General features: G+C 35.9%; 2 protein-coding genes across 15 annotated transcripts in view; one reads left to right on the top strand and one right to left on the bottom strand.

The window, feature by feature from the left end:
- Atg10 (Autophagy-related 10) overlaps window positions 1–18,213 on the bottom strand; it is a 656,137-nt gene that overhangs the window by 492,077 nt on the left and 145,847 nt on the right. The gene's annotated exons all lie outside the window — the stretch shown is intronic.
- LOC138691226 (protein vein-like) overlaps window positions 1–18,213 on the top strand; it is a 411,186-nt gene that overhangs the window by 268,332 nt on the left and 124,641 nt on the right. For all 11 annotated transcript variants that reach the window (XR_011329772.1, XR_011329774.1, XR_011329773.1 and 8 more), the window contains exon 2: window positions 14,040–14,202. Coding sequence is in view for 8 of the 11 variants with exons in the window: in XM_069813027.1 (XP_069669128.1) it covers window positions 14,040–14,202 (163 nt within the window). In the remaining 3 variants the exon portion in view is untranslated. The remainder of the gene's footprint in view (window positions 1–14,039; window positions 14,203–18,213) is intronic.

Here is an 18,213-nt window from a genome sequence, read left to right as displayed (position 1 = left end):
ACATTATCAAAAACGCCAGAAACTGATCACAAGGGAAATAAATGTAGCTAAAACTATTAGTTAATGCTATTAAATTAAGAGTAATAATATTTTATTTAACGACGTTTTCAACTACAGGGGTTATTCAGCGTCGAAATTCAACAGAGGCTCGAAATGGCTAACAAATTTTGCCTGGAATCCTTTATCAATATGTTTTTTCTGTGTGTAAACCTACGATATGGAATTCATTACTGTCCTCCAAATGGAATCTATGTTAACATTCAAGGAGACATCTGATAGGAAAGAATGAAAATATATCTATTCAACATCTCGGACGTCTACAACGTTCTGTATGTTTACAATGCACGTAGAGTAGCCTACAAAGAAAGGCGTGAATTTTTATTGGGTTATTTTACGATGCTTTATCAACTGCGATGGTCATCTAGCGTCTGAGTGAAATGAAGGTGATAATGTCAGCTAAATGAGGCCAGAATCCAACGCCGAAAGTTAGCCAGCATTTTCTCTCAATAGATTGAGGGAAAACTCCGAATAATCTCAATCATATAACTTGTCCCAACGAGGAATTGAACCCGGGCCCGTAATTTCGCAGTCTGACCTGCAGACCAATAGGCCTACTGCACGCGCTGCACTAGAAGAGGTGAACAAATTTTAATTGGATAACAATGGAGCTGAGCCTTAACTGTCAACTGCGGACTTCTGGTGAGACATTTTTGGGTTCTTGTACCATAGAACAGATGTACCGACACCGCCATCGGGCAAGGTAAGAAAACGGTACCTACGTGCTGGATCCTTCACCTAGAATAAATTCGTTACATCTGACAGAATCCCTTTCCCTTGACGTTCCTGACTATGTTATAGCATAAAAATTGAAACAATTCGCACCACAGTGAATGCCGTGAAAGTTTTAAACAGTTGCAACTTCTCTCACAATTATCATTGCAAGCATTCAACTCGAACTGTTGGGTAAGCAGACGAACGCCCCAGAAATACTAAGCCATTCCGAGACTAAACGCTCCACATCCTGAAAATTTACGTTTACTTCTATTTCTAGGACTTCCAACACTACAAGCGATACTTCTCGGCCAATTGTGAGGACAAGGCACGTTTCCCATTTTGTATGGGAAGAAGTTAAGTCTTCACTTTCCTGACAGGAGTCGAACCTCTGCCTTCTCGGCATAGGCTATTGTCAAGTCACGACTAGGGACACAACCTCCGCAATATCTAATATTACAAATCATGCTAAAAGTTACTAAGATCTCTCTTTGCCTTACATTATGATTATGGATTCCAGTTGAAACCTTCAAAGCGCATAAAGGAAATGTGTGCCAACCAACCAACATCTTGTTTCACTGAAAGTTTATATGACCGGAGATCAAGCTGACTTGCTTTTGACTCCTCCTTTAATTTATAACACTTTGAAATTGTTCAGTCTAGTTCTTTGTCCTTGATGTTAAACCATGATGAATTTGTAAAAGATATGGCTGGTATAACTTGGGTTTTATTATTTATGTTTGATGATTAAACTTCTGTAGCAGAGGATTTGGATGATTTTTCAATGTTTGTATAAATTTGAATTTTAAATTTTCCGAAAACTCTTCAATTGATGCTATGTCCAAAACGTCGTGTAAAAATTTATTGGATGTTATGTAATCAGCTCCAGCAATTGTGCGCAGAACTGTTCTTTGTACACCACGCAGTCTTCTCAGTAGAGACCCATTGACAGATGACCAAGCTGGATATGCATATAGGAGGCTAGCTCTGATTATTGTTGTATAGAAAGTTTTCTTAGTCCACAAACTCAGCGATGGCGACTTGAATAAAGGATACAAACGTTGAAACATAGCATATCCTTTGGCAGCAATTTTATTCATGTGAGGCTTAAAAGAAAGTCTATGGTCCAAAAGTATTCCCAAATAAGTTGTTTCTTTTTGATTTGGAATTACTACATCAAAAAGTTTCAGTTCAAATGGTTCTTGCGGTCTTCTTTTAGTGAAAATTACTACAGAACTCTTAGAGGCATTGATTTTTATTTTCCAATTTATGAGCCAATTTTCTATCTTGTTTAAGTAATCCTGTAAATTATTATATGCAATGTGAATATCCATGTCTGAAGTGAATATAACTGTGTCATCAGCATACTGGGCGAAGCGACAGTTTTTGTGGCGAGGGAAATCTGCTGTATAGATATTAAAAAGTGTAGGTGATAAAACTGCACCTTGAGGAACACCTGCATTTATTGTTTTTTCGGAAGAGAATGTGTTATTGATTTTCACTTTGAAGGTTCTTTCTGTTAGGAAGCTCTTTATGATATGCACATAGGTATCAGGTAGGTCAGACGTTATCAATTTTATAAGCAAACCTTGAGGCCATACAGTATCGAATGCTTTTTCAACATCTAGGAAGACACAAACTGTGTGTTGACCACTAACTATAGTGGAATTTATGTGATTACATAAACGATAGAGTTGATGTGTTGTACTGTGGTGTTCTCTGAATCCAAACTGTTCATTAGGTATGTAACATTTTTGTTGTGAAATAAATTTTAAGATGATTCTTTCCAGGATTTTACTCATAGTATTTAATAAAGTAATTGGTCTTAAATTTTCCGGATATAATGGACTCTTTCCTGGTTTTGGGAGTGCAATAATAACTCCTTTCTTCCATTCATAGGGAAAATAATTTAATCGAAGACAAGAGTTGAAAATCTTTGTGAGATGTGTTATAGCTGGTAAAGGAAGATTTTGTAATAACTGATTATGAACATGATCAGGACCAGGTGATTTCGTAGGGTTTAGATCTTTTATTATGTTTCTTACTTCTGAAGGACAAATAATTTCTGGTGAACTTTCTGGACGTTTACTGAAATAGTTTTGAAGTATGAATTCTACATCACGAGTGAAATTATCATTACATTTTGCAAGACTGTTTGTTTGAAACCGTGATTGTAAATCTCTGGCAATAATATCTGCTTTGCCTTGATCGCTATACACAACTGTTCCATCACAGTTCTTCAGCGCATGGTTTTCAGGTCTGGTTCTTTTCCCTGTCAAGGCACGACTAATTTTCCACAATTTTGAAGGTTCTGATTCACAAAGAAGAAGTTTTTCATCAAAATTATCCTGTCTGAGTTCTGTAAGTAAGTTCTTGACTTCTTTTTGAATTTTGTTCAGTGCAGTTTTATCTGCACGAATCTTGTATTTCTGCCATCTTCTTCTGAGTACCCTTTTACGACTTAGAAGTGATTCAAGTTCTATATTTTTATATTGCACTTGTTTATATGACTTGTAATGAGTAACTCTTTCGAAGGCATCTTTAATTGTATATGTGTATATTTGTATAGCTGTATCTATATCACTTTTAGTTTGAATTGTTGGATTTCCAGGGATATTGGTAAGAATTTCTTTGTACAAATCCCAATCCGTAATTCTTTCACTCCTCGTGAAAAGTGTGTGACCTTCGCTCGAATCAATGGTTAGTAGTACAGGATTGTGATCAGAATTTAAGTCAGCTGTTGTTGTAACAGACAGTATGTTTGCAGTATGATGAAATAGGGCCACATCTAGAATATCAGGTGCAGATCTAGCATTATGAGGGTAAAATGTTGGGATGTCAGGAGTTACAATTGCATAATTATTTTGAGTACTGTGAATCTGTAAGACTTTCCCTCTTGAGTTCTGAGTTAAAGAGTTCCAACTTTGATGTTTAGCGTTTAAATCTCCTAAAATAATGAAATTTTTGGTAGTATGTATGAGCTTATCTAAGTCTGATAAGAGCAAAGGTTTTGTAGGTTGGTTGTACACAGCTGCTATTGTTGTTTCACGATGATTGAGCAATATAGTTATGGCAGTACATTCAACATTTTCCAGGTTCGATATTTTAATAGGATTGTGAGAAATAGTTTTCTTAATTAGTATTGCAGTTCCACCACCTGGTTTATTTTCCCTATCAGTTCTGTAGATTTTATAATTCTTGATTTTTATATTGTCTGTTCGATTTAAATGTGTTTCATTTACACAAGCAATGTCAACAGTGTTGTCTTGCAAGAACTTTGTAAATTCTAATAGTTGATTTTTCAGTCCGTTTGCATTGAAGTTTAAAATAATAAGTGGTTTTGAAATTACTGATTTAGGGTGTGCAGCCATCTGCAGTTGAGAAGGTCAGTACACTTTCTATCAGAATAATAATTTTAGACCATGTGTCATTACATTGTCCAAGCTTTTGTGAAACTTCACTTAATTTCTTTAAAATTTGTTGCAGGTTTATGTTTTTGAAAATATTCAGAATGGATTTCAAATCCTCCGTGGTGGACGAAGTATTTGATGTGTACATGTTTTGTTGGCTTTGAGGGAACCTTCTCTTTGGCAGTGGAGGAAATTCTTTATTATTGAGTGTAGGTGGCATTGATTGTTGTACAGGCTTACTTGATAATCTCATATTGAAAAGGTCAATATGTTTTTTAAAAACTGGACATTCTCTGTAGTTTGAGGTGTGCTCTCCCTGACAATTTGCACATTTAGGGGTATAATCAGGCCCTTTGAATGGACAATGAGCTATTAAATGTTTATCTCCACATTTTAAGCATCTTGGTTCTCGTTTACAACCTGAAAATACATGTCCAAAAGATTGGCAATTATGACATTGACGTAAACGAGGTTGAGGGTTATAAGCCTCGACTTTAATGATGATGTTGTTTATGCTGTTTAATTGCAATATTTCTCTTGATTTTGGATTATTTTCCAATGTAATTTGAAAGATGGGTAATCTGTAAGAATAATTCTCATCATTTTTGTTTTGTATCCATTGTTGAACATTCAATACTGGAAAGTTGAGAGACTTAAGTTCGTCTGAAATTTCCGCTTCTGTGATATTGGGTGGAAGATTTTTAATCAGAACTCTTATCGGACGATTGTTGGTCGAAGTAAAAGAATAAAATTCATATTTGTTAGCACTGAAAATATCCACGAGTCTATTGTAATCTTTATCATTATCGCACAAATATTTGATACCTTCATTGGAATAAACAATTCTTAGGTTGCCCTGTAGGTTGGTGCGGAATTTCTGATTTTCGGAGAAGAAATTGGGTAGTTTTGTAGTTAAAACAATGGGTGGAGGTTTCTTTGTTTTTGATTGTACAGAGTTTGATGTTGTAGACATTTGTGGATTGGAATTGACATTTAGTGAATTTGTCTCTGTTGTTTTTACTACATCTATACTATCAGAGTTTGACGCCATTGAAGAAGCGGTGACTAGTACTTGAAATTTATTGTTAGTGGGTATGCTTGTTTTTACCATTGATTTAGCTATTTTGTTTGCTGAATAAAATCGTAATGGTCTTTTTGGATGTAAATACTCATCATCATCGCTGCCATTTGGTTCTTTCCTCACCTTCAATTGTTTCATTGTTGATTCTGCAGATATGTGTTGAAAATTATTTATTGCATTATTCGAAGTTTGAGAGGTTTCCATTTCTTCATTTATAGTTTCACTTGGATAGAGGGATTTCTGATTCTGAATTGAGATGCGTGGTAAGTCTGTGTGTAAATCAAATTGATCATTAACTAATGTAGTGTCCATGCTTGAGGATCAAGATCACTCGAAACACTCGCACAAAACACGAAAATATATATACTGTTCACAAAGAAAATAAGTATTAGGATCAATAATAAAATGTAAAATAGTAACACTAAGTATTAACACAATTGGAACACTTCACTTTAACACGTTAAAATCTGACAAACTATTTGTATACTCATCAAATTACACCAACACAATCACGTAATTCGAATCGTCCGCCATTCAATGTGTGCCTCCTACTCTATAGATTGCAGCGCCATCTATTGCTTTCAATAAAAACTGACTGGAACTGGCTCCGGTGGATTGAGGAGGGGAACATTCTTCAAGAGTTTATTGCCAAAGAAGGGTCTTACAAGAGAAATTGCATAAGCTCATAAAAGTACAAACTAGTAGTTCTGTACACTTGAAAAATTTTATTTTCTATGAATGCGGTTAACCGATGTAGCTCTACAGAGGAACTTGAACCAGCGTCTCATTGTGAGTGTGCGTAGTCTGGAGAAGTGTATGGACGACTTGGATGGAGTACGTTCGGAAAATCTATCGAGAATTAGTTTTTCTCTATCAGTCATTTTTTTTTCGAGTAGCTGTATATCGTTAAATGAGAAACATTTATTACGAATAAACTGGATGTTAAAATACTCTTACATGTATTTACCATCATGCAGTAGTCTGTTAAAGCAAATGTGGTCAGCCTATTCGAAGGTCGAGGATGCAACTTCTACCTGTCTGCTAAGTAATGTTTTGCAAACACAATAAGTGAATAAGAATGTGTACCGATTATGAAATTAAACGGCTTTATAAAAACAAATTTTGTTTTTATTATGACGGAGATTAAATTTTAAAAAGATGGACATTTAAAAAATAACTTTATTTTGAATAATTCAAAAAGTGAAATGGATCTACTGAACTCGGGGACGGCGATTGGCTTTAGTAGAGATTTAAAGATTAATGCGTCATCATCATAGACATTCACAAGAAGAATGACTACTTTGTACTTTAATTGTTCTATAAAACTCAGGGTTGGGGATTACAATAAGTGGAGAATTATTGCGGTCAGTATTTGTGACTCCTCAATAGAAAGGGGCAAACCTTTGCTCTTTTAGTCGGATATTTAATGTAGCGTCGCGTCGATGGGACTGCTCATACCGAGATGGCATCTGACAAAATGAGACCCAAGATTCATTGGACCGGACAGCAGAGCTTCACACCGATGACTGACATTCAAATTACAGTTGGGGAAACCTTGGAAAAACTAAATTATAGTCCCGACGCTGTTATTTTCGGAGTGACTCCGCCTGTTTGCTTAGGTCTTAGAAAGTGAAGGCTCTATAAAGTCTAGGTAGTTAGTATCGTTCGCCATTTTTGTTCTCACGTTGCCGAGCTACCATACGAGGAATCTATTTGCCACACCGTTAAACATTATCATGTCGTAGCTCCTGTGATAATAAATCAAACGCAATGTAATTCGGCAAATAATTGAGCGGCAAATAACGTCTTCGTATGCTTTCTGCGAACGCCAACGAAAGTGCTAAAATGGCGGGCAATTATATTGAGTATTTATCGAGCCTTAAGAAATGAATCAGCGAATCACAAGACGCACACGTTTAAATGTAGCCGACCTGCAACGCGATTGGCTGCCGGAAATTAGAGCGACGGGACTATAGGTATTCAAGCCAAGAGAGGATCGAACTCATGGCCGACCACGGCTTCTGATCAGTAGGTAAACGAGCTACTTCCTGAGAACATTCACTTAATAGAGTGGTTAATTTAATGCATGCTTAACCCTAGCAATATCAAGGTAACTTAAATAACATACAGTACCATCGGGGGGAGGGGCATATTTTGCAACCTCAACAAAAATGTTTAATTTTGAACATTTTTTAACATATGTAATCGCCAAATAGTGTGCACTATAAAAAAAAGAAAAATTTAAATGTCACTGTATATTTTCGAACAGTTACTTCAACAAGGGGGGATATTTTTTGTCCGCCTTGACATAGTTTCGTAACCTGAACATATGTTTCAACATCTCATTGTTGACAAAGTAACGCCATCTATGAGCACAACCAGAAAGCACTAAAAGGTGCCAAAGAGTTGACGATTAATTAAAAAATAATAAAAGTTTATGAATAACTTAAAGCTAATTACAATAAGATAATGAAGTTGAAAATTCTATACACTACCAATCGCATTTAGGGTTTTTTTTTTTTTTTTTTTGTTTTTTTTTAAGAATTAATCTCAGGAGAAGACCTCTATACCCCGCCATGTTGTTTCCTAAAGTCTTCCGAAAAGGATATACATTTTACTTTGGAATACATACTAATGAAATTAACTTTTCTGTACCTAAATAAGTTGCAATGATAACATAATTAAAAACAACATGGTAAGAAGAAAGGATAAGTCACTTGTATATCTCGAGCTCGAGATCAAAACTTCACCAATCTCACGTTTACACACTGTGTTTCTGCGACTACATGACGGAAGTAGGAGGATGTTACTTAATTTAGTGAAAATGGAGGCAGATCGCAACTTTCGCTGCCAGTAACTCGGTAACCTTCGAGTGTTGTATAATTAGGCTTTCTTATAATTCGTTTTGCATCATTAATAATATCACAGACAGAACGCTTTACATCGCGACCTACCGCTGCCGATGGAACACCAGCATCGCAACTGTGAAGATATGATTTACTGGAGAGGGCAGGGGCGCGGGGTCCGGCCCGATTTACTTGTTATTCTCCCAAGAGGTTTTAGTGTGGCAGTTAATGAGTTCCCGAGACTAGTAAACTCCCAAATGTTATAAACTTGGAAGCAAGGTGGCCCCACATGTTCGTCGCCACTAACAGTTTTTATTTAGTTCCCCACTACAAGCACGTGGATAAGTCTATGCTCGCCAACTAATTTAAAAATGTTTTCATTCCCAATTCAATTCAAACCCGCAGATGTCAGAAAATCTGAGTTCGAGAACCTCACATCAATTTTCGGCAAAGACTTCGAGACCTTCCTTTCTGCAAAATAAATTTCTATCCTTGTCACCAGTGAGGTAAAGTAGAGTATTGGAAAGCTGCGAAACATGTTAAGAAAGAGGTTGACGCGACAAGCAACAGAAACAATTAAAATTTGTAATATAATATAATCACAATGAAATATTTAATTTCAGAAAAAGTGCTTAAAGGTATTGATAATTTCGTTCATTTCTCGACCTTCTTGGTCTCTGCGTCCTCATGGAATTAATTAAATCTCCTTTTCACGAGACTATATCTTCCCATACCTTTCCAATTCTGTTCGCAATCGTGTACTTTGTTAAATGGTTAAGCAAATGACCTAAAGCTCATCTGTAATGTCGATATCTGTTATGGTCAATTATGATTAAGCTTAGTGATGGTCAGGAAGCGCATCTGTGCTGTGTTAAATAAAAAATTATTGTGTTTAAAATACTTACAAATGAAGAGTACAGGGGAAAAGGGTAAATGTCACATTGCTGTTAAGGGTGAGATAATGATCTAATTCAGTATATCAATGGAAGATTTATTGCTATTCCTATTAAAAATTAGGGAAAGGATGACTAACTGTGGTAATAATTCTCCTTTTTACCAGGTGTGATAAGAACAAGTTCGGAGTAATCTATTGAATTAGATGCTGACATCCCCCTTAAGAGCATTCTGACATTCATCCTTTTTCCCGTGTACTCTTCAAATTTCATCCCCAAATTGAAGTTTTGCCTTTGATGTTAAATATCCAAACGTAAACTTTTGTATCATTATCAATAATTCACATAAATGTCCTCTAATAACCCCATCCTCTAGTAATCTAAAGACGTTTTTCCAAATACGAAACTTTCTTCATTAGTATTCCTGCTTTGGTTTTGTTAAATTAAAACAATATAGAAGTAAGATGTAGCAATACTGTTAACAGAAAGTCGCAAGTCAATGTTCACAACCTATAGATAATTTAAACGGGCGGTGACGGGGCTCTGTTAATAAAACGTTGAAATTCGCCGTGCCACATCGACTACTTCTCCAACACATTTGCTACGATTGTAGTCTAGACAAGAATGTGCAGGCGTTAATTTTTTTTTTCATAGTAATGAACCGTAGTACATGTTATAGTTCCAACATTTGTACCTCCAATAAACGTAAATATGTGTATCTTACTTTAGGACGTTGTTCAGCCCGGTGCAGAACTTTTACCTCTTAAAATGCAACAGGAATCATTTCAACGTATGACTGCTGACCCACAGAGTGGCATGTATGACTACAAACTGCCCTGACGTGGAGGTATGTAGCGTGAAGTTATGCCTTAGGATATAATGCAAATAGGAAGAACAAATGCAATCTAGCTTTCAAGTATAGCTCCCTGTGAAGCAGATTTGAATAATTTCAAGGGAAAATTTTTTCCCTTGAAATTATGTAGGAAGAACAAAGTTCTCTGTCATTTATATTAACTTACAATATAAATTCTGAAGGGTTAATTTATGAAACTTTTTGATCCACTGAAAAATATTTATTCAAAATCCTTTACCATACTTGATGATAACTTAATCTACAGTTTTTTAACTTTAATGTGTTAACTCCAATAAAGGTGTCAAGAATCTCATATGAGCAGTTTCTTTATCTTTCTTACTTAAGATCCAACTTTCACAGTCGATATCTATACTACAACTATATTATGCAATCTCAATTTTGTAGCCACTGACATATTTTGTTTACTAAAATTTATTTTAATATTACCATTTAACAGGTTGTATTTCTGCTGTTTTCTATCAACAGTTTTTAATCTTAATTATGTTAATTAGCTTGGCTTCTGAATGTCTCAATTACTGACAATTATGACGATAATATTTTACAGTTTAATTTTATTTCATATGAAATATGTACAATACTCACGTATTTAAGCTATCTGTGTAAACCACTGCATCACATAGTTACCATGCACGTACCGTACATTTTGCAAGAATTACGTTTTCGTGAATTCCGGAGAAACGTTACGATCTATTAGATACGTTTCATTATGACCAGTAGTGTCAAGTGCGACTGATGAGACTGTACATTATTCGGGGATTTATTACATATTAACATCTTCGAGTATAAAAAAATGTGCATCCCATATGCTAATTCAATATGAGCTGCTAAATCCCATTTCTATATATTGCCTAATTTTAACTCGTCTGTCCAGAGGGGTGAATGATTCCTGTTTTCGGCAGGCAGCGGAGTAGTCGATCTGTAGAGCGCGTGGGATTGTGGGTTTAAGCTCTCGGCCTCTTCCAAGAGTAAATATTTACGAAAGTGAGCGCCTTGCGTTATAAAGTCCCCGATGCTGCCTCGTCGTCACCTGCGCCACACATGGCGCGCGCCGTGGCGCACTTCAGCTCCAGGTACCGCACGCACGCACGCCATGTGCTTGGTTGGCATAGGGCAAGGCCACTGCATAGCAACCAGGCTTTCCTCTTCATTTTTTACTTTACCATCTTTCAACGTATAAAGAAAAATATTGTGAAGCTGTACAAAGTGGGTTTTCAGATTTGCCACATAGATGCACAATTTCAGCACTCTTTACACCGTGAAAGTGGTTTTGGGCATGCCGTTTCTCTGTGTGTACAGCAATTTGCCACCTGGACGCATATTGTTTATATTTAGTATTTATGAGTAAATTTACCAGAGAATTAAACACAGGCCTGTGATAATATACTATATAACAATTTTTAACAAAAATCAATCGCTCTTTATTCATACGAAAAACAAATAATAATTTTTATTTATTTATTTATTTATTTATTTATTTATTTATTTATTTATTTATTTATTTATTTATTTATTTATTCATTCATTTATTTATTTATTTATTTATTTATTTATTTATTTATTTATTTATTTATTTTGCGTTACCTGTACAACGAGCTTTCCCAGCACAAGTCATAAATTGGAGGTACACCGGGGATCGAATTTGAGTCCACAGAATTATAAATCCTGAGTTCTAGCCACTGAACTACCATGGCGACTATTATTAAATACTTTAGCGAATTGATTTTGTCGTACTATAAACTAACAACTCTCGCAATAGTTCACCCCAATATACAGAGTGTCTACCATGAACCTCCTACATTTTAAACACATACAGTTGAAAGAAAAAATTGTATATGAATAATACTACACATGGGAATGTTCGTAAAACTCACCAAGTATTCAGTTCAATGCACTGAATACGGGCACCTCTAGTAGCACGGGAGAAAGTCAATTCTGTACTCGATTCCACGCCATGTGGCATGGGGCATATTTAATGTGACAGAGTGCACGGCTTTTCTTCTGCACTTTTTCAAATCTTCTATGCTGTTAACTGTTGTAGCATACACTTTATCTTTGATGCATCCCCACAAGAAGAAATGCAGTAGGGTAACATCGGGAGAACGCGGAGGCCAAGAAATAAGATCATCACGCCCTATCCAGCGATTTGGGAATATCTCGCTTTGGTCGGTCGTTGAGTTTGGTATCCTGCAAAATCTGTACCTTGCAGGCGTGAAAATGTAATCGTTGGAGAAGAATTTAGTGTACCGTCGACCGTTTCACTCCAAGTTCTCTCACTGCGATCTCCGCACATTTTTAATAGCCTCTTCCTGGATACCGGGGCTCAAGCCTCCCTGTCCTTTCAACACATTACCGTTGGCCAAAAACTTACTATGCTACTCCTTCATGGTCTCAAATGTCGGCGGCTCCTTATTGCACTCACGACTGAAGATTCTTTGCACTTGAATAACTGATTTTGCCTCTGCATACCACCAAACGACTTGGGTACGCTCGGTAGAAGTCGACATTATATAAATTATTCACTGCTGCAGCCTTACTATGGCTCTGGCTTGTACGGTACTACGAAATTATCACATAAGCTTTTTGAGTCTGCGAAAATGGAAAAAAAATGGGAGTATAAGGGTACAGTACATCAGTTATTCATAGATTTCAAAAAGGCATATGACTCAGTTAAGAAGGAAGTATTATATGATATTCTTATTGCATTTGGTATTCCCAAGAAACTAGTTCGATTAATTAAAATGTGTCTCAGTGAAACATACAGCAGAGTCAGTATAGGTCAGTTTCTATCTGATGCTTTTTCAATTCACTGCGGGCTAAAGCAGGGAGATTCACTATCACCTTTACTTTTTAACTTCGCTTTAGAATATGCCATTAGGAAAGTTCAGGATAACAGGCAGGTTTTGGATTTGAACGGGTTACATCAGCTTCTTGTCTATGCGTGAATACGTTAGGAGAAAATCCACAAACGATTAGGGAAAACACGGAAATTTTACTTGAAGCAAGTAAAGCGATCGGTTTGGCAATAAATCCCGAAAAGACAAGTATATGATTATGTCTCGTGACCAGAATATTGTACGAAATGGAAATATAAAAATTGGAGATTTATCCTTCGAAGGGGTGGAAAAATTCAAATATCTTGGAGCAACAGTAACAAATATAAATGACACTAGGGAGGAAATTAAACGCAGAATAAATATGGGAAATGTGTGTTATTATTCGGTTGAGAAGCTTTTATCATCTAGTCTGCTGTCCAAAAATCTGAAAGTTAGAATTTATAAAACAGTTATATTACCGGTTGTTCTATATGGTTGTGAAACTTGGACTCTCACTCTGAGAGAGGAACATAGGTTAAGGGTGTTTGAGAATAAGGTGCTTAGGAAAATATTTGGGGCTAAGCGGTATGAAGTTACAGGAGAATGGATAAAGTTACACAACACAGAGCTGCACGCATTGTATTCTTCACCTGACATAATTAGGAACATTAAATCCAGACATTTGCGATGGGCAGGACATGTAGCACATATGGGCGAATCCAGGAATACATATAGAGTGTTAGTTGGGAGACCGGAGGGAAAAAGACCTTTGGGGGGGCCGAGACGTAGATGGAAGGATAATATTAAAATGGATTTGAGGGAGGTGGGATATGATGATAGGGACTGAATTAATCTTGCACAGGATAGGGACCGATGGCGGGCTTATGTGAGGGCGGCAATGAACCTTCGGGTTCCTTAAAAGCCATTTGTAAGTAAGTAAGTAAGTAAGATTATTTTCCGACCAAAATCACTGCTTATACTTCCTCACATTAACTTTCAAATGTTGGACGTTCACAGTAGATACACTGTATAACTTGACTGGAAGAAGCAGCTTGAGCCGCTCAAACAGAAGATAGCTACAACATTAAAATAAAGAGCCGAGATGCTGAATGAAAGGAGAAAAAAATACGTCTCTGTGGGACTACAGCACTTACAGATAAGATTCTGAAGACATAGGCTACTATCTTTCGAATTTGCATGAAGGAAAGAAAGACGGTTAAAGTGGGCACAATGGTGTTATTAGGGTGAAGTATTCAAAGCTAATTTATCCTATCTATTTGTCTTTTTCCAGTTCGCAAGGCATCGTTTCTAGTGTGGATGTGTGCTGATAAGTCTCATTGTCTGTTTGCAGTACGGCCACCGTCCGTGTCCGGCCTTCTAGACGCTTCACTGAAACCGAAAGAAAAGATGAAACTGTTGTGTCGAGTGAAAGGCAACCCGCTCCCGACGGTGATTTGGTATAAAGATGACGTCCGGATACAACCTTCCAAAAAAACTAGGATACACACAAAAAAGTAAGTGAGGTTAGAAGACTTTTATATCTAATAGCGATAGTTATCGATTAAGGAAATAAACCTAAAATCAAATGTGTCCGAAGCAACCGTGACCCTAGCATATGAACTGAATGTGTCAATAAATATAACATTCCAGATCTTTGAAAAGAAATAATTCATTTGTTTTTTCAAGGTTAAAATATTAAAATAAAGTTGGAAAAACAAGACAAACGAACACAATCTGACAGGTGTTTACAGATTAACATACAAATACGTGTAAGTTAATAATAATATGCGTTACAAGAGCGGTATGTTGACGTTTTCATGTTCGAGGAAAAGATTAAAAAAGCTCAACTACGTTTCGCTTTTTTAATTTCCGAGAACATGAAAACAAACATACCGCTCGTATATCGTACATTATTTTGTGCGAAGATCATTTATTACATACCTGAAAGACGAATTTCTAATTAGTTGCAATGAAATCTCCATCTTGGTTTCTGTTCAATGACGGTAACTTTGGAAAACAAATATATCTATCTTCAACATTGTTCCTATAAAATGTTTTCTGTGTTTACTATACTCCAGCAGGCCGTGATATACGTCTGTCTTTCCCACCCCCCAATCTATGATGAGTCTGGAATCTTGTTGATTTTTTCACGGCTTCCTTAATGTTACTTGCATTACAAATGCAGTAACTTTTGTGGTGTTGTAGAGTTTACTTAATTTTTGCAAATATTTAAAAACAATAATTAGCAGTGAAATTTAGGTGAAATTGCAGTGGTAAGTTTCCAATTTATAATTATTACTATATTGAACGTCTTTAAAAATAATATGTTAAAAGCCTAAAGCAGTAAAATGAATATGACGCTTAAGCGGTAAGAATAGGGAAATTGTTATGTGTGTTACGTTGGGAATACTGAATGTGGCATTTCACACTTACCGCGTATTGGTTTTGTGCGGAAAGCAAGCAAATACGCACGATCTCGCACAATAGTTATTTACATTACAAAACCGTTATGAAGAATTTAACATGCGAGCATGGCATTTAACTAAACGCGCGAGCTTAGCAATGCATAACAAATATGGTTGCAAATAATACTGTGTTTGTCAAATATATTGCCAACTATAAAAATGTATAAACAGCTGAGATATTTTGATTGATATGACGTGTCGTCAATTTTTTATTTGGAACAGTATTCCATACCACGGACAGAGGCGTATCCTAAATGCAGAACGCCGCAACATAACAACAGGATGGCGTAGGGTCAGTCGAACACGTTATACCGAGTGAACTTCAGAGGTGATTCCTGACAGGAAAACAGCATATGTCCAAAACGAAAGTTTTCCATGGTAGATGGCAATATTGTTATTCATGATGCCAGTCCCTCCTAACAGCAATCATATCAGTTACAGTGTGTTTACGCTTATTTTCGGTTGTAGCATCCCTGATAACGAAGAACTTGGATGGGCATACCGCTAGCTGTTCGTGTACGGTGATTCCTCCTAAAGTAGTGGTCGGATTTTTTTCATACTTCTCGTCACTGGAATTCTCTGCCGCCTGAAGTCAAGGGCTGCCGAACTTTAATTTTCTTTAAATGTAAATTAGAAAAATATCTTATGATGAGTTGCCAGACCTAACGCGTTGAAAATATTTAATTGAATGTGTTCCACTGTATTTATTTTTATTTTCATTTCTTTTCTTATTTTTATTATCTAAATCGTGTTTATTTATCACTTAACGCCAATATGTATCCCACTGTGTTGTTTTTTTATTATTAATTTATTTTTGTGTACATTTTATTCAATTATCGGTTTCTGGTTTAATTATGTAAATCCTGCTTAATTGTAATCTAATATTAATATGTATACTAATGTGTTTATTTTTATTTTTACTGTGTACATTTTTTTATCGAATTATCGGCTTGTTTTTATGTGATTCGTATTTGATTCTAACAACATTAATATGTATTCCACTATGTTTATTTTTATTTTTATGAGGTAAATTTTTATGTAACTGCCTCTTTTGATCTCATTATGTACCTAAATTGTATCAGTATGTAATTACTTAATTCCGATCCAGTTTTATGTTCAACTATGTAAGCAAATTTTAATCCTGGTTGAGTGTAAGAGAAGGCCTTACGGCCTTAACTCTGCCAGGTTAAATAAAGCCATTATTATTATTATTATTATTATTATTATTATTATTATCTATGAAACAATTATTTGGTAATGATGTACGTGAAATATATTTTGGGCGAGAAAAAATGTTTTTAATTAAGCAGATTATTACGAAGCACTTCAAATCGACCGCCGATATTCATGTTTTCTCAAATTACACAAAATAAACTGACGAAAGGAAATTGAAACAAATATTAATCACTATACTTATATAAGAGAAACTGTGTGCACAAAGATTAGTTATACTAATCGTTGCAAATGTTTAAGTCTTGAATTCTCCGGCAGACAAAACGGGTAACGGAGAGCAGCGGAGACCGCTTCATTGCTAGAAAGTACTATCCTTGCTGTGAACATGCTCATTGCGCGCAGTTGAACCACTAAATTTAGATGTAATATTATATTGTAACATTTACATAACTTTTAAATTTAGATTTTCTTAAAAAGAAAAGTATTAGATAATATTACAATATTGGCATAATAAATAATTACTTCGCGTAAATTTGGGAAATATTTAACAATACACTTTATAAATCAAGTTAAATATATTCTTTTTTTCTATATCTTTCTGTTATCATTCCCTCTTTCCTTCTCTTTTTCTTCATAAGCATAGCTGTGTGTGCCTGCTGGGCGAGGTTATGGAGATCGCATATAAAGCATAATGTTGGAAAGTGGTTATGTAACGTAGACAAGAACATAACTGGAAACGTGGTGAACTCAACTGTTTCGGAATGCACGAAATAATAATTCAGGGTTTTCTAAAAGTAAGAGGTGACTCTAATTATTGCTCATATTTTCTACACAAACTTAAAAATTCTGGCAATGGCTAATTACACAAGGAATGACAACGAGTTTGTTTCTGATTTTTCTGATGGTCGTGTTACCAGTAGGCGCTTTCCTGTAACTTGGCCTGTAAGATCGCCAGACATTATCCAGCAGATTATTGGCTGTGTGGCTATCTGAAGGAAAGTGTGTTCTTGAGCAAACTATGACAATAATGCTAAGTTGAAGGGTTTCATCGCACACACTGTGGCAGATATTCCCGAATACGAACTCAGAACTTCTGTATACAGCATTGAAGAGAGGCTGTTACTGTACAGGAATAAAATGGTGGACACATATATCTACGATGAAGTTATGGCAACGGATGATGATACAAAAACTCATTTTTTCTGTAATACGCCAGTGCCAGAATTTTTAAGATTGTGCAGAAAACATGAGCAATTAAAGTTTCCTCTTGCTTTTGAAAACCACTTTGCAACTAGAAAGTATATGTATCATCTCCTTGAAATTATTGTTTTTATCGTACCACCGTCTTAAAGAGATTCGCAGTTGATAGAAGGTTCGTTAAGTGGTGGAAATGTCGAGCGCAGGGGTCAAGGTGCATCCAAGAGGATGAGCTAAGCGACTAGAACGTGTCACAATCCGCCATCTGGATGTCTTGCTCATTGAGTTCTGGCGAGGAGAGACTCCGAAAATAGAGAGAGCATCAGCTTTTCATGTCACCAGGTTTAAGTCGTGCTCAACCTCGCTAAGCACTCTACTATCCAGTATCAAAAACATCACTTTTGAAGTATTCCATCAAACAGGGAGGCATTCGTCCCCAGCAGTCACTGAGATTTGTTGTCATCCATAAAGATGGGAGAGTTTTTCCAAATCTCATTTGACTTCGCTTTTGGACAACGATCCCACTCCAGACCTAGGCATAGATCACTTTTTAATTACGTTGTAAGCCTACGATTTCAGAAAAATTTCCAATTATTACAATTTTATCGTCGCTTCCCTATCGGAATATCATATAATCGTATAAGAATTACAATTACAATCAACTCATTGTCTCTGATAAGGAATTACAAT

Source organism: Periplaneta americana, chromosome 16 (genome assembly GCF_040183065.1).
Source record: "Periplaneta americana isolate PAMFEO1 chromosome 16, P.americana_PAMFEO1_priV1, whole genome shotgun sequence".
Classification (NCBI taxonomy): domain Eukaryota; kingdom Metazoa; phylum Arthropoda; class Insecta; order Blattodea; family Blattidae; genus Periplaneta; species Periplaneta americana.
Note: the sequence above shows the minus strand (reverse complement) of the source record. Positions and strands in the feature narration are given on the sequence as shown.